This window comes from Pieris napi, chromosome 9 (assembly GCF_905475465.1).
Source record: "Pieris napi chromosome 9, ilPieNapi1.2, whole genome shotgun sequence".
NCBI classification, from domain to species: domain Eukaryota; kingdom Metazoa; phylum Arthropoda; class Insecta; order Lepidoptera; family Pieridae; genus Pieris; species Pieris napi.
The window spans coordinates 11,718,854-11,741,188 of NC_062242.1; the positions used below are offsets into that span (position 1 = coordinate 11,718,854).

General features: G+C 32.6%; 2 protein-coding genes across 2 annotated transcripts; one reads left to right on the forward strand and one right to left on the reverse strand.

Annotated features, from left to right (window-relative positions):
* The first annotated feature begins 10 nt into the window (after window positions 1–10).
* LOC125052757 (neutral alpha-glucosidase AB) lies at window positions 11–17,649 on the forward strand. The gene is made up of 20 exons (XM_047653773.1): window positions 11–171; window positions 270–504; window positions 700–827; window positions 1,257–1,455; window positions 3,721–3,826; window positions 4,356–4,500; window positions 5,012–5,149; window positions 5,885–5,993; window positions 6,771–6,910; window positions 7,604–7,791; window positions 8,629–8,771; window positions 9,395–9,492; window positions 10,368–10,490; window positions 11,945–12,110; window positions 12,655–12,791; window positions 13,662–13,774; window positions 14,424–14,581; window positions 15,265–15,378; window positions 15,826–15,935; window positions 16,196–17,649. The coding sequence occupies exons 2-20, from the start codon at window positions 271–273 to the stop codon at window positions 16,404–16,406; spliced, it is 2,760 nt and encodes a 919-aa protein (XP_047509729.1). The 5' UTR covers window positions 11–171; window position 270; the 3' UTR covers window positions 16,407–17,649.
* Window positions 17,650–18,183: 534 nt separating this feature from the next.
* LOC125052350 (zinc finger protein 665-like) lies at window positions 18,184–22,304 on the reverse strand. The gene is made up of 3 exons (XM_047653140.1): window positions 22,025–22,304; window positions 21,451–21,827; window positions 18,184–20,873 (listed from the first exon to the last, which is right to left on the reverse strand). The coding sequence occupies exons 2-3, from the start codon at window positions 21,823–21,825 to the stop codon at window positions 19,002–19,004; spliced, it is 2,247 nt and encodes a 748-aa protein (XP_047509096.1). The 5' UTR covers window positions 21,826–21,827; window positions 22,025–22,304; the 3' UTR covers window positions 18,184–19,001.
* Between the last annotated feature and the right edge of the window lie 31 nt (window positions 22,305–22,335).

Consider the following 22,335-nt stretch of genomic DNA (forward strand, 5'->3'; position numbering starts at 1 on the left):
AAGAACTGACAATTTACCTCAATTCAAACGAAATTTCTCCACGTAACGCAAGCGTGCATTTTATCGTTTCTTTTACGATTTTCTGTATATTTATTAAATCGCTTTTGAAATGAACCCGTGAAATCTTAAATCTGGAGTATAATATACAATAGCAATATAATCCACTTCTACGTAAGTAAGAAATAGCTTCCTTGTCTCATCGTTTTACCACCGGTGCTTTTGACTTAATTTGACGAATCATAGGTATTTAATTTACTTTGTTTTTTTAGAATGAAGACATTAACACTTCTTCTGGTTGCTGCATTTTCAATTAATAACTGTATATGTGTGGATAGAAATAATTTTAAAACATGCGATCAGTCCGGATTTTGTAAAAGATTACGTCCTCTGAAGCCTGAGAAATCTCAATACACTTTGAATGTAGACAGTGTTTTCGTGCACGGTAACGTTCTTTCGGCAGAAGTAATCACAGTTAATTATGATGGAGAAAAGAAAAATGTTGAGGTAATAATTTGTTTTATCTTGTTGTGTATCATACACGTCTTTGTCTTTCTAAACAAAGGCCTTCAGAATCTCTAACGCCATAATTATTCAAGCCTTGAAAAACTTGCTTTACTCTATTTTTTGCATTTGTAAATGGTTTATGTAGGCTTATTTTTTTTTCAGTACTAATTTTTAAAATATTTTTTTTGGTTTTAGTGGCATTATGCTCTCCGCCTATCAGCACTTGTTGATGGCACTTTTCGTGTTGAGATAGATGAGGCTGAACCATTGTACCCTCGATACAGATCCATGGTTGCTCTTGATGGGGAACCAAAGGGGGACACGTAAGTGATTTAAAGTTATATAATAAAATTTCGCTGTTCAAGTTAAAATACATTTAACAATTTAAACCATTGTTTTATATTACATACAACAACATTATTTTATCATATAATATGTATGTAATCTGTTAATTCTTATGATCCATTAAATTAAATGCTAAAAGTAATACTAGTAAATTATAAAATATTGATATAAATAGTATTTTTTACAAATACTATTTCTATTAAATTAAAAAAATCATATGAAAACTGCTGAAAACATTGTTTTTATTACCCATCATAGGATTTGAGGTTGTTGCAGTATTAAATTACCTTTTTTGTATTGTTAACAAGACTATGTATGCATCGATTTTTCATTATAAAATAATGTTTGAATATAACTATGACAAAATTATATCTTAACTATAAATTATCATCTATCATTTATTTCAGATTGAAATTGATATCAAATGAAAATGGTAAACTGACACTTAAAAACTCACAAGGGCACAAAGTAATTATTACAGCTGAGCCTCTCAAATTTGAGTTCCTTGATAAGAATGGTGAACCAGCAGTTGTGTTGAATGACAATGCTCAGCTATTTGTAGAGCCACTGAAGGTTAGAAATGGGGATGGAGAGGATACTGATATAGTGAGTGTTTTGTTTGTTTATTGTTTTGTTTCTGTTCTTGTCTGTTGATAATGCTTTCTATATCATTATTTTATTGTTCTTCAAAGCAAATTTGGTATAATTTTTAACTGACTTCAACTAAATGAGATTGTCAGTTGGACCTGTATTTATTTGATATTATTGGAATATGGAACTATGTACGTAAATTACAAATTTCTCGGAAAACTAAAAAGTTATATTAAGATGATTGTTTTTTTTGGAATAATCAGGTATACTCGTAATCTAATTTAACAAGAGATTCAGTTTTATCACAAATTGATTTAGAAGTTTGATGAAAGATATTTAAAGTAATTTTTTTTAAATTAATAATCCAAAATGAACAGTTAAAAGGTATTGTGCAAATAGTTATTTAGAATGTCTTATGCATTTTTAGGTCTAAAATTTATACAAATTATATAAAAAACTTCATCTAGCTTGTAATATTGATTGGATCAATGTATAGAATAAATATAATAATAAAAGTATTTTGTCTATAACTAAATTGAAGTATAAGCAAGGTAACCCTAGATTTTATTAATCTTTATTAAAAGGTTCATATGTAAAGCGAAGCTGGAGTATGAAGGTAGTATTGAAAGTAGGGCAACATTAATACATAATAAGATTAAGCATATGGTTTATTTATTATCAACAATGAGATGTCAATGATCTTGGCTTATCTATATACGTGACTGATAGATGTTGAACCTGGTATCACTTCCTATGCACTTTGAAAACAAATCTTACGTTAACTTAAATCTTAAGTAATCTATATTAAATGAGCAAGTAAGATTATGTCTTAAGGCCGATTTACATTATCTTAGTGTTTAGGAGAGTGCTTTAGTACAACATGAAAGGCAAGTTCTTTAGCGTAGCGTTTACTAAAGCAAGTAGCGTTTACATGTTTCAACTAAAGTACTATCCTAAAGCACTCTCCTAAACACTAAGATAATGTAAATCGGCCTTTAGGCAGCGTTCAAGTATTACGTAACGAATTTGGGGGGGTCATTTTGTAAAACGTTACGCGATGTGGGCCGGGGATTGAATTACGCGTTATTGTTATTATTATTTTCGACTTTCCAGTACTTAATACCACATAATGGTAACTTTTGTGTATAAAGAGTCACTGGGTATAGAAAAACGTTACGGCGCGTTACATGGTGGGGGGGTCAATAATCTCCAAAAATTGCGTGGCGTAATACTTGAATGCTCCCTAATATATATTACGAAATAAATAAATAAATAAATGAGAAAGTGAGATTATGGCTCACGCGTTTTGTCGGACTTTGAAAAATTGAGGTTGCAGCAGTGCTACCTTTTGTTCACAATACTGTTATGTGATTAGTTTGACAGTAATTTGGATAACGTATGTTCCAGTTGTCTTTCAGCATAGACCCGTTTAATAAGGTTGTTTCATTATTACTTGCATATCCATAAGTCAGCTGAATTGTAATGGCGTTTATTTGTTATTTGACATTGCATATGTTAAAGTGATGTCTTATCAGTCTAGTTTCGACGGTCATGGTCAAGCCAGATGGGAATAATTAATATAGGGTACGGGGACATAAAAGTTTATGTATTTTAGGAAAACTTATATCTCAAAATTTAATTACAACTTGCTATATTAAATGTGTATTATGTGTGAACAGATTGAAACAGTTTTTAAGTATTATCAGCTGTGTTCTAATTATATAATCTGTGATTAAACTGTAAATACACGCGTTACGATACCAAAACTATGACCTCACGTAAGCTATTAATTATGATTAATAATACATCATATACCTACATGTTATTATAAACATATTACATTATCAATTTACCGAATGTTACAATAATAAAACGGTACAATTAATGTAGACATACGTGGACTAATTAATAAGTAAGGAAAATTTTAATGAGGAAAAATATTTTTTATTTTACCATTAAACAGATTTTCATTGTGATAAAAAGTGATTTACAATATTTATTTGCTAAATGATAGGAACGGAAATCAGCCCATATAATAGTTTTCGTCAGGAATTGAATCTAAGAACTTAGGTTTAGACATTGCGTTACCAAACCTATGGCGTTAAAAAATACATATATAAAACACTTCATACCCATTTCATACCAGGTTATATAAATACCTAATAAAAATACATAAATATAAAGCTATTCCAATTACTTAAAGTAATTGGCGAATAAAAATTTCTATACACAAAATATTTTTTTAATTCTATTAAACATGCATTTCTTTGTTATATTCAGGAAGGTTCATTGGCAGAGAACTTCAAATCTCATCATGACAGTAAACCAAGAGGAAACGAAGCTGTCTCCATCGATGTGGCGTTCCCTGATGCGGAGCAGGCTTATGGTAAGACGAAATAGCTGTAATAAACAACTATTTTACATATATACTTTTTAGAGTTTTAAATCGTCAGATATTAGTAAAATTTTTTAAAGGGGTGTACCATAAAATTATTATTTAGCAAACGCATTGAAATTTCTATATATTTTTTTTAATCTATCGTCTAGACGCCATAGTCATAGCAATGTTAATAAGTGCAGTAACAAAAGTTTTCTTTAACAAGGGTCTTATTTGTTTAAGTCACTGACCTAGTTTGTTTATTAATCTGTGTTTGACAGCTGACACAAGACTGACAGCATCCAATTAGAATAAAGTAAAAAGTATTGATAGTATTTTAATGTATGTATATTATTAGTATTATTATTCGGTAGATTGTAATCTATCGAAGTGAAAAAAATACGTTAAATTGTAAGCAGTACGTTGAGTTCACAATCTTTCGACAGTTCACAATCTCGCGAGATAGATTACAATCTAACGGTGTTTACAATTTTACGGTGACATATATAATATGATATGTATAAACTGGGTTTTTTAGGTATCCCGGAACATACGGACGGATTCCATCTTAAGACCACGACATCTGGTGAACCATACAGATTGTACAACTTGGATGTGTTTGAGTATGAACTCGACAGTCGTATGGCTATATACGGCTCTATTCCTGTTATGTATGCTCATGGGTAAGTTACTGTTGCTCTTACTGAACAAAATATAAATTAAAATTTTTGAACAATTTTAAATCAATTTATATAGACAATTAGCTGTACCCAGCCACGCTACGCTGTGGCACATTGTGATTGAATGGTTGAGAAATGAGAAACAAAACAAAGAATACATTTCATATAAGTTTAATTTTGCAATACTTGTGGAAACAAAATAGATAAAAACATGCTAAATTTCAGCTCGATCGGTGTAGACTTTTTGAGTTTTTGAAGCATACACAAACCAACATACCATTTATATATACATATATAGATAACTTGTTCTGTTTTAAAAAGAAATTGTTCCTTTCCTTATATTTTGCAATATCAGAAAATTTGGAAGACGTGATTTAAAGTTAGTACCAATCTAAGCTAATATAAGCTGAGATTGGTACTAACTTTAAATCACGTTTTATAATAAGGCAAACTATTTTAAGGAATATATTGCCAATTTGACGATGTTTAAACATTTAATTTAAAAAAATTATAGGCCAAAGCGTTCAGTGGGTGTATTCTGGCACAATTCAGCTGAGACATGGATCGACGTGGTCAACTATGGAGAAGGGAATGTGGTCTCTTCTTTGGTCAATCTGGTCACGGGTGGACAGAAGAGACGCGTGGATGCCAGGTTAGTATTAGATTATAAAGATAATGTATTACAGGTAAAGAAAACTTGGTAAACTGTAATGAGCAGAGTTGGCCTACTGGCTTCAGCGTGCGACTCTCATCCCTGAGGTCGTAGGTTCTATCCCCGGCAATGCACCAATGGATTTTCTATGTGCGCATTTAACATTCGCTCGAACGGTGAAGGAAAACATCGTGACGAAACCTTAGACCCAAAAAGTTTATCACTTGCCTATTAGATTGACAAATGATCATAAAACAGATACAGAAATTTGAGGCCCAGACTTAAAAAGGTTATAGCTCCATTCTTCTCCACACGAAACTACCTTTTGGAAGGGGCAACTTTTTTTTTTATATAATAGGGGGGCAAACGAACTTGCGGGACGACCAAAAAGGGCAGTCTACGTAGCCCATATACACCCATTTTTAGTAGGTGCGTTGCCGACCTTTGAGGGAGGAGTAGACTCGCTTTTTAAACATTTGGAGGTCGTATCTCTGAGGGAAGACCCCCCCGGGAGTCGATTCCACAGTTCGCTAGTTCGCAAAAGAAAACTAGAATCATCTTTATATTTTGACGTTCAAAAGTGCCATTTTGTGTGGTCTTATTGAAATAAATGATTTGACTTTGACTTAAATAAATAAATAAATATTTGAATCAAGAATCTTTTAAAATACAAATAAAAAATTATTTATAATTTAATTTAAAAAAAAAAGGGTTTATTTATGTTAATAATTGCAGGTTTATGAGTGAAAGTGGTGTGGTGGACATCTTTGTACTAATGGGTGATGCGCCGTCTGATGTGTACCGTCAATACTCGACGCTTACTGGAGTCACACCTTTACCACCGGTAATTGTAACTTTGGTTATTTATTAGTACCTGTTTCGTCTACAAGAAATTCCATTTTATTACACTTGTTTGACAAAATTTAATTCAGTCAGCATATAATATACATTACTAGTGGACCCGACAGACGTTTTCCTGCATGATATTTCAAGCAATTAGTAAAGTATGAAAGTACCGACTGCAGCGCCATCTGGCGGGCTGATTTGTGAATCTAAACCATTCCCAGATCCCCTTGAACACACACAAAAAATTTCATCAAAATCGGTGCAGTCGTTTGAGAGAAGTTCAGTGACATACACACTCACAGAAGAATTATATATATAAAGATATATACCTATATAAAATCAAACAATTCAATTTATAACAAAATGTGTTGCCTTTTTTTATTTATATTTTATTTTATTTATTTGATTTTGGAATATATTTTAAATGTATTTCAGTCGTTTTGGTATATTTTAAAGTCTAAATCTAAATCTTGATATGTTCGAATTCTATTTGTGTAACTGCAAATCTGAGTTTTGGATATTATCGTGTAAATATTGAATAGCACTGAACCGCAATCCAACCAACAGTGTTGGCCAAGTGGCTTCAGCTTATGACTCACATCCTTGAGGTCGTAGGTTCGATCCCCGGCTTTGAATTTCTGTATTTGTGCGCTTTTAACATTCGCTCGAACGGTGAAGACATTTACTTCTTATATAGATAAGAAAAATGTATGTTAGGCATAGTCTCATTATATATATATAAAAGTTTTGATATAAAATAATAATTATTTTACAGAAATTTTCTCTGGCGTACCACCAGTCCAGATGGAATTATGTTGATGAAGCTGATGTGAGGTCTGTGGATGAGGGATTCGATTCTCATGACATACCGTTGGATGTTATCTGGCTGGATATTGAATACACTGACAACAGGAAGTGAGTATACCAGTTAGCTTCTAAAAGTCAATGTAATTTTGTTTGTTTTAAAGTTAATTATTCATATTTAGTTAGTTTTTCCGACTTAAGTATATTCAGATTTTTTGGCAAATTTCATTTCAATATGTATTTGCAATTTTGTTTTTTGATAAAAAATACAAGATTTTTGGTTGGCTCTGATAATAGTTTCATTGCCTCGGTTAATCACACAGCCCCAACACAATATACCTGGAGAATCTATGTGAACAGATAGTTCAGCAAGTTATAAAAACACCATGTCTGTGTAAAGTCTCTTCTGTAAAATAGTAGAGGTATAAGTGAATTATATTAAAAATAGTTTTTGATGCACGCAAATAATTGATTAAATTAAATAATCAAAGACTGGAAAAGGAGTCATTATAGTCAATAAAGTTCAGTTTACATTTGAAAAATTAAATAAATGAATATTATAATATATCTCTTACATTAAGTGTAACATAAATTCTATTATTATTCGAATGTTGTTTTTAAATTATGTCCAAGGCCGTAGCATCTTCCGTGGGCAACTTCATTCTGTTAATTTTGTGTCACGGTGCGCGCGCCTAAAAAAGTATAACTTCAAAGATTTTTTTTCTATATAACAACTTTATAACGATAGAAAATCCATAATATCTTATTATATATAATACCTATTTATTACACAATGTTTTGTAGATATTTCACCTGGCACCCGATAAAATTCGCTCATCCAGCTGAAATGGTGGGGAACCTAACAGCCAAAGGAAGGAAGATGGTGGTCATCATTGACCCGCACATAAAGAGAGAGGCCGGCTACTTCTTCCACGAGGACTGCACCGAACAGGGACTGTATATTAAGAACAAGGATGGAAATGATTATGAAGGTACCTTTCTTTGCTATTAATATGTTTAAAAATGTTCCTAATACATTTTATGGCTGATAGGGGTGTTTTTAAACGGAGTGGCGGACAGTTTCTTGCCAGTTCTTATCCTCCGCTCTACATTCTGGACTTTATTAAAGTTATACTTTATAATAATAATAAAAACTTTATTTATGAGAAAAAGGGTTTGTGACAGAATTCATATATCGGTAGTCCCCACACTAGGGAGGCCCTGTGTTGTGGGTAACTAGAAAAACTAGAAAACAATAATTATTACGTGGTAGGTACCTGTTTAAATTATTTTAATAGATGATAATAAAAAAAGTATAATAATAATAGTAATTAATTGTGTAATAGTTTTGTATTCAATTAAAATGACTAAGGGAGCGTTCAAGTATTACTTAATGAATTTGGGGGGAGGGGGGGTCCTTTTGTAAAACGTTACGATGCGGGACGGGGATTGAATTACGCGTTATTGTTAATATTATTTTCGACTTTCCAGTACTTTACACCACATTATGGTAACTTTTGGGTATAGAGTCACTGGGTGGTCACGAAACTTTTTACTATTGGGTACAGAAAAACGTTACGGCGTGTTAAATGGGGGGGTCAATAATCTCCAAAAATTGCGGCAATAAACATTTAATTTATATATATCTATATCTATAACCAATCCAAGTACAGTATATCATAATTAAGGGACTTTTGATTTTCCATATTCATATACAAAAGTTACCTTCATTAATAAATTATATTTTATTTTGTTAAATGCGTCCTAATATTATTTACCAGGCCTTTGCTACTTAGATGTACCGAATATCATATTTATCTCTTCCGAAGGTTGGTGCTGGCCCGGTTCGTCATCATACCCTGACTTCCACAATCCAGCTGCCTTCAAGTACTTTGCGGAAAGATACCGTTTTGAAAACTTCCCAGGGACAAATAAGGATGTCCATATTTGGAACGATATGAATGAGCCCAGTGTAAGTAAATATATTTTATCTGTGAATATTTAAAATTCTCTTAATTTAACGTTCACATCGCAAGCAGTTACACTAAATACAAACGAAATTTTGACTAAATATAAATAAACATTGAGTAATACATGTATATTCTGTATTCATTACATTAGTATAAAGTATTATCTCATATGGAAAGTTCTAGAAAATTTGAGATTAATGTTTGCTTAAATCATTGTATTTGCTGGTAACTAAATAAACTATTATTTTTAGAAATAAAAAAAAATATATTGACAGTTGTCAAATCTTAGTTGACAGCTCCACAGGCTACCAAAATAGTAAACTAAAATAAATAATTGTGCATGTAATGAAAAGAAGTTGTGTGCTGTGTGTTTTACTTTGTGTGACAAGATAATTAAAATTTAAACCAAAATGATCATCATAAATTGTACAAATATATCTTATTAGGGCGTTACGTGACGAGTGTGCATAATAAATAGTGTGTTTGTATATTTATTTACAAATTGCTAGAACACTAAAAGGCAAAATGCTTTAAAGGAACAGTACAAATATAATTAATATCAGTAATGTTGATAGGTATTTGAAGTGGGTCTGATTTCTCTTAACTATTATAATTTTCTTATCAGGTATTCAATGGCCCCGAGATAACAATGCCCAAAGACAATCGTCACTACAAGCCCTCTCAAGACGGACAAGATGGCCTTGCCTCTTTCTGGGAACACAGGTATATCTAAAGTGGTATCTATTGCAATCAGGGGTTTAAGACAATAATCATTTGACAGGTTAAGCGAATTTGTATGGGAATTACATTAGCTCACGATTGGTCACGTGACCATTTTCATACAAATTTGTTTGACGTTAGAGTGACGCTTGTCGAAAAGTGATTTTGACTATTGCCATAAAAAAGTGATTTTGTCTTGTCTCTCAAGTCTCATGTTTTGTTTCCTATCCTCAAATTCAATCAAAATAAAAAAAAGTTCGTGCGTACAAAGTAGGTACACATGTCAGAAGTGAAACTCCCAAACAAATTTTTAAGTCTTGTTCATATTTATACTAATCTAAAAATTTAGATTTCCGAGACTTAGAGGGTGGGAAAAAGGAAGATATGTTAGGAATGTAATGAATTTATTTATCGTTAAAATATTAAGTGGCGAAAATAAATACTAATAATAAATTTAATTTTTTAAAATTTAATTCTTCGATAATAAAACACGTGACATTTTAATTTACAATTCGAGATTTCAATAAATTATTTTGCATAAAATATAAAATACACAAATTTCATTAATTCTCTTTACGAAATTTTAATTTAAAAATAGAGTTTCTATAAGGTAATTCACCCTTCTCGCTCTCTCTCAATCGATCTCTCCCTTTTCTTCGACAAAAACGCTGCACATCTTCGTGACGTTTTTACCCTTTTACCCATTTTACCCTCATGCGCCTAAAGAAGTTTCACTTCAAAAATAAATCTGTTCGGGTTTTAGCCACCTACTTATAATTATTTTATAGACGAAAAAAATATACCTAAAATAATTGGACACTCCTTACAAGACAAACAGCATTTAATGGCTTATCATTAATAATTTAATTATATTTCAGACATATTCACAACGAGTACGGTGTATGGCACATAATGGCGACGCACCAGGGAATGTTGGACCGAACCAACGGAAAGTACAGGCCTTTTATTCTATCTAGAGCGGTCTACTCCGGCACACAGAGGTGAGACACGTTTTAGAACGAATCTGCGATGGTACTCCGTAGTTTTTATTATGCAATGTTCTCGCAATAAGCGTAGCTGATTTGGAATCGTGTGGTAAACAAATTAGAAGCCATTGTCGCTTTGAAAGTTCTAGAATTTCTTTGAAGTGAAAATTTTAGCGGCGTTGTACACTTTTTTTAGAATGGGTAAAAAATGTTAAACTCGCGTCAGGACACGTGACCTGATCGAAAATTCGTAAGACGGATGGAGAGTAGACAGCTAGCGCGGCGTATTTAATGTAATATAAATTGTCATGTTTGTGTACGATAGCGCAATAAACAAATATTGTATTCTAACACATAAATGATAGTGTTTTTATACTGATAATTAAAGCAATTCGTGCAAAATTATTCCCTAACCATCCCAAAATATCAAAAATGCACAACGTTAATATTCAAGTTTTCACTTCTGCCGGCACTCCCGGAGTGCAACTACTGGTGTCACAGTAAAAAAAAATGTACACAGAGTAAAACAAAATTCCAAATAAAAAAAAGACGTCGTTTTTTAATGGAATAAAGTATTTTATGCTTTTGAAAAACTCAATCATGTTGGTTTATTTAATACGCTCAATGTATAAAGAGCTATTTAATTTATGGTTCTATTAAGTGAAGAATAGATCTTTGTACATTTTATCTCATATATTTTTGTAATTACGTTACGGCCTTCGAATTTAATTGTAGGTCTAAAGACCAATAGAGAATTAGTGCTAAGTGTGTGTAGGACGAAACGTATTGTATTTTGACGTTCAGAAGTAATACTTAAGACTGAATCTTACACTAAGATATGACAACTTTTAGAGCTATTACGCACTGTCGACTTGTCGTCGGCGACTCGGTCGCTTCGGCGACCAAAACATAGGCAACTAGGCAGGAGACCAAGCCGAGCGACAGTATTCCAAGTACATTCGTATATATACGTCCAGTCGTTACGACAGTTGCTCGCAGTGTGAATGCTTCCATTTGAAGCCATGCTCCTATTGGTCGCCAGCGACCGGCAGTCGCTTGTGTGTCGCCACGACGCGGCGAGTCGCTTGGGCGACCGACGACCAAGTGCGTAGACATCTATTTAAACTGTAGAAATTCACAGTCGCCAGCGACCGAGTCGCCGGCGACAAGTCGACAGTGCGTAATAGCTCTTAGTGCGTATATAATAAATTAATTGATTCACGGCCGGGGTTCGAACACCCATCAGTAATATCGCTTAACATTATACGAAAAAATATAATTAAATAAAAAATTGTATTTAATATTGGTACCGCCGTCAGTCGCAGCCGCAGTGAAGGCGGCTCTCATCATCTTCATCGTACTATTTTCCAATCTTTACCCGCTATCTCTTATTTTATTTTCCCAGGATTCTCTTTTTTCTTTTCGAAAAAATATAAATAATGGAGTTTAATAAATCGGAAATTATTCAGATACGCTGCAGTATGGACAGGTGACAATATGGCGGAATGGGGATTCCTTCTCGCCTCGATATCTATGTGTTTGTCTCTCGCGAGTGCCGGGGTCAGCTTTTGTGGGTCAGACGTGGGTGGATTCTTCAAGTACCCCGAAGCAGAGTTGATGACGAGGTGGTATCAGGTATGTGAACTTTTATTAAATAGATTTCAATTTTAAATGTATGTTTACAACAAAAAGTAAGAATTATGATTGTCTACAATTATATATAATGGGTTCGCTGAATTTATAAAGGAAAGATGTTAATTTTTTTTATTATATGCATTTTTAGTTAAAATTTAGTGTCGAGTCCTTAATTTAATATAATTTTTTTCTTATAGTGTATTTTTATGAAAAATAAAAACCTTTCAACAGCGTAAAAATTACGTGGAATACATATAAATGTACTATATTTATTTAAATTATATTTTTTCGTGACTTTTGCTAAATTCATATTATTTATTACATTTTAATCATTATTTATTTAAAAACATAAAAGATCAGTTGTGTTCAATTAAAACTATTGTATAATTATAATATATTATGTTTCCTAGTTTCTGTTAGATTTGAAAAAAAAAAAAATATTTGAGAAAATGTTGGCTTAAAAGAAACTCCTAACATGACTCGATTGTGTAAAATAAATTTTTATTCTCCTAAGCTATTAAACAACGATTTTATTTTGCTATAGGCGGCAGCTTTCCAACCGTTCATGCGCGCTCACTCCCACATTGAGACGAAACGTCGTGAGCCATGGCTGTACGACGCGACCACCACATCGCGATTGAGGGACGCAGTTAGGCGGAGATACGCCCTTTTGGACCTCTGGTGAGTTAGACATAATTACATAATTCATCCACATTAATATGTAAAAAAATTGCGTGCGTACAAAGTACATATGTCAGAAGTGAAACTTCTTTGGCAAACTAATTTTTATGTCTTGTTCATATTTATACAAATCTAAAACTTTAGATTTCCAAGACTTAGAGTGAGGAAAAAAGGAAGATATGTTAGGAATTTATTGAATTTAATTGTCATTAAAATATAAAGTGTCGAAAATTAATACAAATTATAAATTTAATTTATTTCTTCGATAATAAAATCACGTGGCATTTTAATTTACAGTTCGTCATTTGAGATTTCAATAAATACTAATACATATTTCATAAATTCTCGTTCCGAAATTTAAGTTTAAATATAGTTTCTATAAGGTAATTCACCCTTCTCGCTCTCTCTCAATCGGCCTCAATCGCTCTCTTCCTTTTCTTCAGAAAAACGCTGCACATCTTCGTGACGTTTTCGTAAAAATTTACCCTCATGCGCCTAAAGAAGTTACACTTCAAAAATAGATTACTCCGAAAAGTAAAATCCATTTTATTTATAAATGAAAGTCACTTAGCGCTTAGTCTTCTTTTACCTAAATATTTCTGAACGATTTTAAAAATTCGTCTCGTATCGTCTGTCAACTTTATGTAGCAGTCTGTCATCTGTGGTCATGACGTTTGCTAAGCACTCGAAACGTCGATATATTTTTTGTAATAAATTTATAACGTTAAAAAACTTTTCATAGTGTGTACGTAAATATATGGTGACAAATAACTATTAAGAACTTATTATAATTTAATAGAAAATGGTCTCAAGCAAATAAATGACGAAACATTTTCATTTTATGCGATTATAATCGTAAAATTATTTCAGGTATACGTTGTTCTACGAACACACTTTGGACCGTGTGCCCGTTATGCGTCCATTATTGACCCATTACCCCAAGGAGGAGCAGACATACACTATTGACGACACATATTTATTGGGTGAGTATCGTTATTTAAAATAGCTAAAGTGAATTTTGTATTAAAAAATATTGGTTGTTTGTAAAGTAGGTTTACGATCGAGATGTTTACGTGATAACGTCTTATTGGTGATATAAGTTTTTGGGAAGTAAGGAATTAATGAAGATAACAATTTTTTCAAATTTTAAATTACATCTATCGTTTTATTCACACTTTTGATGATAAATTTCGGGTGTAAAATGACAAGTTTACTTATTCGACTATGATATACATTTTTCTTCATACATTCACGGAATGACTGGCAGCGCTCGAGATGAGACGGGAGATCGGTCCGTCTCTCTCTCGTTATACCTGCGATCGCGCTCGTGAGGTTTTGGTGTGACACAAGTTTCTGAACATGTCACCCGACTAAAACGATTTTAAAGACGTTATCACGTCAAAAGTGGAAATGTTATTTGTATGAACTCACATGGGATGTCTCTTGTCACAGGACAGAAAGATATTCTGGTATTTACTACGTATATTCTGTATATAAAATATCTGTTATATTTTAATAGACAATTATTGTTTAAGAAGCCAGTGTTGCCAACATTTAAGAACTAATATTTTGGCTCTGATAAAAAACATATTACTCCTGAGTTTTATTAAGTGTTTAATAATTTGTTTATAGGTGACAAATTGCTAATTCGTCCCGTTGTTGAGCCCGGTGTGTCCAGCGTAAAAGTGTATTTACCGGGAAGGGATTCCCATACCGTTTGGTACGACGTTGACTCCTTCCAACGCCATGAAGCCAACGGATATTTCACACAAGAAGTCACTATTTCCAAGGTAATATCACTTAGGTATTATCGAGGATATAGCTTGTATTATATACATTGAATTAAACTATGTTTTAAGAGTTGTCATCTTCTAATATATAAAATTATTGTGTCACAATGTTCGTTCCCATACTCCTCCGAAACGGCTCAACCTATTTTTATGCATATTCAGTAAGTCTGAGAATCGAACAACATCTATTTTGCATCCCTCTAAATGTTAAGGATAGTCCCACACCTAAATTTTATATTTTTAGACAAAACTTTTTGTTTTTATTTTTTAATTGTAACCCCTCTACGATCAACTCTATTTTTTATTATTGTAGATGGTTATTTTTATTGAACTAAAAAAATGTTACCTAGAAATAATATACATGGCAAAACGACGTTTGCCGGGTCAACTAGTTTTTATATAAGGTAATTTGATATATTCTTTGAATGAAAGGCAAGGCTAAGAATCCTCTTTATAATTAAAACCCTGCTCTCTTTTGTGTCTTAAACGAAAAATGTGCGCTTGAGTTGAAACACGGTAATAAAGTAAATTTAGTAAATTAATTAAAATTTATATATTTTGGTAAATAAATATGGCCTTTTTTAGTATGTTGCTTTGCCTTAATAAAGGCAAAGGCCATATTTTAATTACATTTTAATAATGAAATTTCAAATCATAATTTTTAATTTTATAAATTCCACTAGATTCCAGTGTACCAGCGCGGTGGCAGTATAATACCGCGTAAGGAGCGCGTGCGCAGATCGTCTGCCTTGATGGAAGATGATCCGTACACTTTGGTTGTGACCCTCGATATTAATGTGAGTATAAGTCAATTATCTTTTTAACCCAACTTTACGAAGTTCCAATAATAAATTAACAATTTAAGCCAATTTTGTTGTAAAAACGTGGTAGGAAAATATTGATTTTGGATATCGCCATTGAAATTTTAACTAACTTTCAATGTATTAAATAACTTTTTTCTATTGTTGGTGTCTTTTTTTTTTTAAAACGTAGAATATTTTTTTTGTAAATATATATTTATCTTGTCACGCCAAAGAAGTATTATTTCTAACGCGTGTACACAAGTACACACATGATTTTTATTGAGATTATTTCGGATTGGTTTTCTGAAATATTGTTTAGGCTGCGTATAGATATTTTCCAATAAATATTATTGTGATGTTTCGCCCATGGGATATAAGTTTGCAATTTTTTTTTATAATTCAATGTATATAATGAATTTCTATCTTGACGATTATTTTCAGAACACGGCCACTGGCACCCTGTATATAGATGACGGAGAGACATATGACTTCAAGTCTAATAAATTCATTTACGCTAAAATCACATACGAACAGACGGCCATGAAGTATATGTAAGTATTTATTTTGGCAATTTTTGTAGGTAAGGAGAATAGAAATCATAATTCAAATATTTTATATTAGTTAATTTAACCTGTGTGTAACTAAGATTCGATTCTCAGCGAGACGATAGTTTCGGCTCGCCAGAATAAAATGTGTCTATAACAATATATAACGAAGAAATGTGGCTGCCTCATACATTATTAAATAATATATAAACGTTTAATAAATATATGTTAAAGATTTACATATAAATATTGAATTTTTTTTTCAGTATTACAAACAGCGGTAACTACCCGACACGCTCCTGGCTGGAACGAATTGTAATCGCCGGAATCAAATCTCCGCCTAAATCCGCAAAACTCATCCAAGATGGTAAATCCACTGCCCTTCAAATGACAATCCATCGCGGTAACGATGTGCTCGTGGTACGCAAACCGGCCGCACTCATGGCCAAAGCTTGGGAAATACAATTCTCATATTAAGAAATAGTTTAATTTTCAACCCCTAAATGGAGTCATAGACAAATACTATATCACGTGACCACAAACTAGCGATTATGGTCCCCAAAAATAGCTTACGCCTGTCAATCACAAAATTGGTAATAATGCTCGCAGATAGCTCACGAATGGTCACGTGATCAATTACAAACTGCCGATGTACGCAAAGATATTTGTCTAAGGCCCCAGGTTTGTCCCTAATAGATCAAGATTTTTAGGCGGATCATAGATTGAAAGACAAGTCTTTAAATCCAATAGACACTAGTTTAATTTTACCAAATCACTGAACCTTAATCTTATAAAAAATATATAAGATAATTTTTCTACCATCATGCTCTTAGGGTGAAATTCGGTTCGTTTAGTGCTTATTATTACTACGTCAATACGTTTTTGACATACGAGAGTCATACTTAGCGCTAAACAACTTAATCTTACCCTTATACTGAAGGGTGTATAAAAATAAAGCATAATGAAGGCATAGTTACTGTCAAACCCGGATGGCACGATAGTATATTATCTCTCTCTAACATCACCTAAATGAAAAAGAGGACAGCATCTAAACAAATGAGTAGACAATATATCATTATTTGTTTTAAGTAATTTCAGGTCTTAACTGTAATCTGTAGCAATTAATACATTTTTTTATAATTCAGTAAATTTTAACTGTAAGAAAAACATGCTTGTAGGCTTTGTTTTCGTCCCCAAACCATAGACGAAAGTCAATCCACAGATATAGCTAACTGCTTATTTGTCCCTTTGTCAAATTGTGAGCAAGCTTTGACGTAGACAAAAGAGTTTAGTTAAAAAGAGTATTCATTTAGTTTTATTTAGGTATATGCAATGCTTTTTTTCTGTCGCTACACATGAAACGCCAAATAAAGACAAGCTGAAGTCAGCCCTTGTATGAATTAACTACGGTGTATCGAAAACCTTGAAACGATTTAGATAATTATGAACCTTCGCTCTTAGTGTCGTTCGTTTATCAACCTTAGGTTAAACACATGAGGTTCAAATTTCTTCTAAATATTTCGAGGATTTCAAACGACCTAGTACAATATTGTATCATTCATTTTAATGTGAAGTAATTTGTACTTGACAGTACAGTCAAATGAACAAATTGTATTATGAGGTATTTGTTTAAAAATGTAAACTTTAAAACCAGTTTTAAACGAATACCTCATTAAAATTATGGAATGTATCTTGTGATAATAAAAAGAATTTTAAAATTTTCCTGTTTTATTTTTTTACTTAGAATTTATAACATATACTTAGGTTGTCTCTCACATTAACGATTTAAGTAAAATAAATTACTGTTACTAATTCTATTTGTATGAAGCTAAATGGATTATGGCAATCTAATAGTTTTTATGGAGTTATAAACAAAAAAAAATCGAATTCACGAGGACTAAATGTGAAATATTTGGGAAAGGTAGCGTTCAAGTTAATTACGTAACGAATTTTGGAGGGGGGTGTCCATTTGTAAAACGTTACGATGCGTGGCGTGGATTGAATTGCTCGTTATTGTTAATATTATTTTCGACTTTCCAGTACTTAAGTTACTAAGGTAAGTTTTAGGTATAAAAAGTCACTAGGTGGTTACGAAACGTTTACCATACCTGGGTATAGAAAAACGCGCGGCTCCAAAAATTGCGTGACGTAATACTTCAACGCTCCCAAAAGAAAAAAATAATTTCTCAAATGATTATTTTTAGTAGCTCTATGGCCAATTGAAACTTAAGGTTAGATTAAAATAAAGGCTACATCAATTGTGAATAATTTTATATTTTGTACACATACAAACAATGTATAAGCCAATTTCATATTGCTACATAAAAGGCAACTCATTCATTAAGACTAGCTTCTCTTTTCTTAATAACTATAAATATTAAAAATAAAACAAAACATATTAACAACATACATATAAACCTCCTTATTCATAAATTAATTATCAAAAGTACTCGTCTGTCAATCAATTCATCTACAAATACAATGTGTCAGAATGAAACGAAATAGTACTTAAGTGAAAAGTGCAAATAGATTTTTTTTATGAATAAGTAGGTATAAACTTAGTGTTTGTTACCTACAAAATAATTTGTCTAGAACCGTCACATTTTAAGTAAATAGTTTGATGATTTATATATATGTATAATAGATAAATTATGGGTTATGTAGACACTGCCAGCGTGCAACAAGAATAAGGCTGATTTTGGTATCACCTTGAGGATCAAGAGGCCCATTGCTGAGCCAGGATTTCATTTTAATTGTAATATCAAGTCCTTTCTCACTACTGAATTCCTACAGGACTGACTTCTTCACTGTGTGCTGCTGTCTGTGCAGTAAAATCAGCCCTAATAGTGCACACCATTAAACAATTATACATGATGTGTGATGTGAGGATGTGTGAAATCAAATTAAAGGCAGTGGCTTTAGGACAAAGTTCTAAACTTATCTATCTAGTAAGGATGTGATACCAATGAGGTAATTTGATTAATTTTCATATCATTTTCTATATTTTGTATTGTAGCTGCACAATCAAGGCACAAAATTATTCAGAGTGTTCCGTGGACTCTTCATTTCGTGCTACTTAAAAAATATTCTAGTAGGCGTATCATCGTTAGGGAACTCAATGAACGGATGCGTTTCTTTATGTTTCAACATTACCTTTGTATTTGTAAATTTTTCACCGCAAATATCACAAACGATGCCGTCGTCGTTTGACGAATCAGATTCATCGTCGTTCTTCTTGCTCTCGGCCATCGCCCGCCCCGACAGGAGATATTCTTTCATGTTTCCGTGCTTTTCGGACATTTTATGCAACCGCAACCTATTCTCTGAAGTGCACTGGTACTCGCAAATAAAACAGACATATTTCATATCACCGGTATGTAATTCGGCATGAATCTTTCGTTTTTCCGGTGTGGCGAAGCGAAAATCGCAGAATTTGCAGGGATACTTTCTATCCGGCGAGTGTAATCGCATATGTGAAGCCAAAGCGGCTTCGTCTCTGCAAATCTTCCTGCATTCAACACAAATGACTCCATCTATAGTCTCTGGCTCTTCGGTACTGCCCGTATTATGGTGTATTCGTCTGTGAGAAGTCAGACCTTTTTGGCTAACAAAAACACGGCGGCAATCGTCACATTGGAATCTAATTTCCGCATTTAAATCGGGACTATGCATTTCTACTTGATGCTTCGCCAACTTATCGGCCTCGTGAAACTGAACTTCACATTCCTCACACTTCCACGCCATGACCAACTTCGAAAATGCTTCCAAAACATCTAACACCGATTGTCCTTCAACCTCTGGATGATCGGTTTTCGTATGTTGCGCGAAATCGATTATTTTCGGGAATGTTTCATTGCATTTAGGGCAAATGTAAGGTTCTTTATGGTCTTCCATTACGTGGCTTTTCAATCCTGTCAGCTCCGAGTAACTTTGTTCACACATAAAACATCTTAACTTTTGGTTACCATTCATCACTTCTGATATAACTTTATATTCCATGAGTTGAACTTTTTGATGTATCCGTAAATGTTTGAACAGGTCCTTTCGCGTGTGATAGTCTGTTGGGCAGAATTTACATGGAAACCGTTTACGATGTAGTCTCCTTCTGTGCGAAGCCAGTTCTTCTTTATCATGGAACTGCTTGGAACACGATATACAAGAATAGAATGATCGCGCTTCATCGTCTATATCATGAGATCGAAAACACGTTTCCATTCTACTTCGGCGTTGAAATACTTGTCCGCAAGTACATTCATATCCTTCTTTCTTTGATTCTATATTGATGTCAACTATTTTGGTGTCAGTATCGTCCGCTTGAAGAGTCTTCTGTTCTTCTAATGTTGTTAGATTCATTCTCCGTTTGTCTACTCTTTCCTGACGCGCTTTCATTTTATTAATGTTTTTTAAATTTATGACTTTTTTCAAAGATTTCTTTTTCTTTCCATGGCCTTCTGAGTTTTTAATTCTTGTTATTATTCGCATTTTCTTGCCGCGTTCGTAATTTTCAATTGTTTGGTGAACTTGTAAATGCTTTTTTAGAGCATATGGCCGATCATATGCTTTATCACATTTTTCACATGTATAAATTTTTTCTGAATTCACTTTTTGTTTTTTTGCCTTAAGAAGTCCATATGCTTCTTGCTCTAAGGAGAGGATGTTTCCAGTAATGGAATTTAATTGAAAAGGCTCTGAATAATCGATGTCATCATTTTCATATGATGTTGGTAAAATTTCTTCAGGATTACCCAATTTATTGTAGGAATCTTCTGGCATGACTGGATGAATTTCCATTACAAGAGTTTTTGTAGTTTCTGCCTGTATAATGCCTACATGCGGGTTTGTTATAGTTGAAGTTGTGCTGATGAGTTTGTTTGATATAAGATGTGTCTCTGTAACTGGTACATCAGGTTCTTCTTTGATGCTATCACTGTAATTGTCAGGGTTCTGAAAAAATTACAATGTCTTAATTTATTGTGCATTTACATTTAACTAGATTATGTTAGCTTGGGTCCAGTATAGATATAGTTGATAAACCATAAGAAAAGATTGTTAGCTGGGCAACTTTTCAACTGTGAAGTGCAGACAACAATAAGCTGTTAGATGCAATGGATCAAGTTATTGTCAATCAGTTGAATGTTGAAAAGGTTGAAATTTGTTATTTTGCTGTTTAAAGGTAGATTGATCATCCATCTAACCGTCTGCAAGAGTTAAAGAATATATCTCCATTTTCTGTATCATTTACATTCTTATATTTAATGTATCTCCATTTTTCGATAACAATACACAATATGATCACTGATAAAACCCAATATTTTTAAGCAAGACCTTTAAGTGCAATATACTCAATTTTCCGGTCTGATCACATTACAATAAAACCACATGTGGTTTGTTACTGCCAATATTAAACAAAATTGATTTGTAATTTACAAATGAAAAAGCTGTTATATGATCATCACATACTATCACCAGGCATTTCAGGCTCATGTTTTATGTAAGTAATTTTTAATAAAATAATAACTACCTCAAATTGATGATAACATTCCTCCTTCATGTCTTCTTGCAGGCATGTTTCTACATTACCCAGAGCTGTTGCTTCTTCACTGTCCATACTATCATCAAAATTTGGAAAATCATATGAAACAATATCTTCTGATTCTTCCTTAACTTCAACATCTCTTTCCTGACCCTCTATTTCTAAATCTTTATTACTTTTATGTAAGTCTTGTTCACTAGGCATTTCTTCTTTAACCTCAACTTGTATATTTTGAAATGGATTATCATTTGCTTCATCGACATCTTCTTCCAGCTTTATCTGAATATTAATTTCTTTTTTGATTTCCATTTCAATATTTGGTTGAAGGTCTTCAGCAAAATCATCTTCTCTTGAATCAGACATATCTGGAAAATCACAAAATTTAATTTTACTAACAAACGCTCGATTATTTAAAAAAGCAATAGATTCTATTTAGTACTATAAGCAAGTTCCAATCGCATATAATTTAAAATTATGGTCAAGGATTGATTAAATAGAAAAAAAGGTAAAACCCAAACTACTACTACTACTAACTCGATACGTATTAGACTGCAAGCATTACCTTGCTTATCACTGTAAATAAAATTAAGCACTTAGAAATATGCACTGTTTGGAGCCTAGCTCGCTTTAATAAATTACACAGTGCGACAAAATTAAATACGAAATAACACTATGCCGACTGGAGTATTTATCTTTCATAATTGGAAAGTCAAGACATATAAATCCAGTATGAAAACTAGTAGGAAATTTAATTAATAAGACAAAGGCTTAGTACGATTCAAATAAGAATTATTTAGACATCACACATCTGAAATAATTGAGTACATTTTATGACGAAAAGATACATAATTACTTTTGACAATTGACATAAAG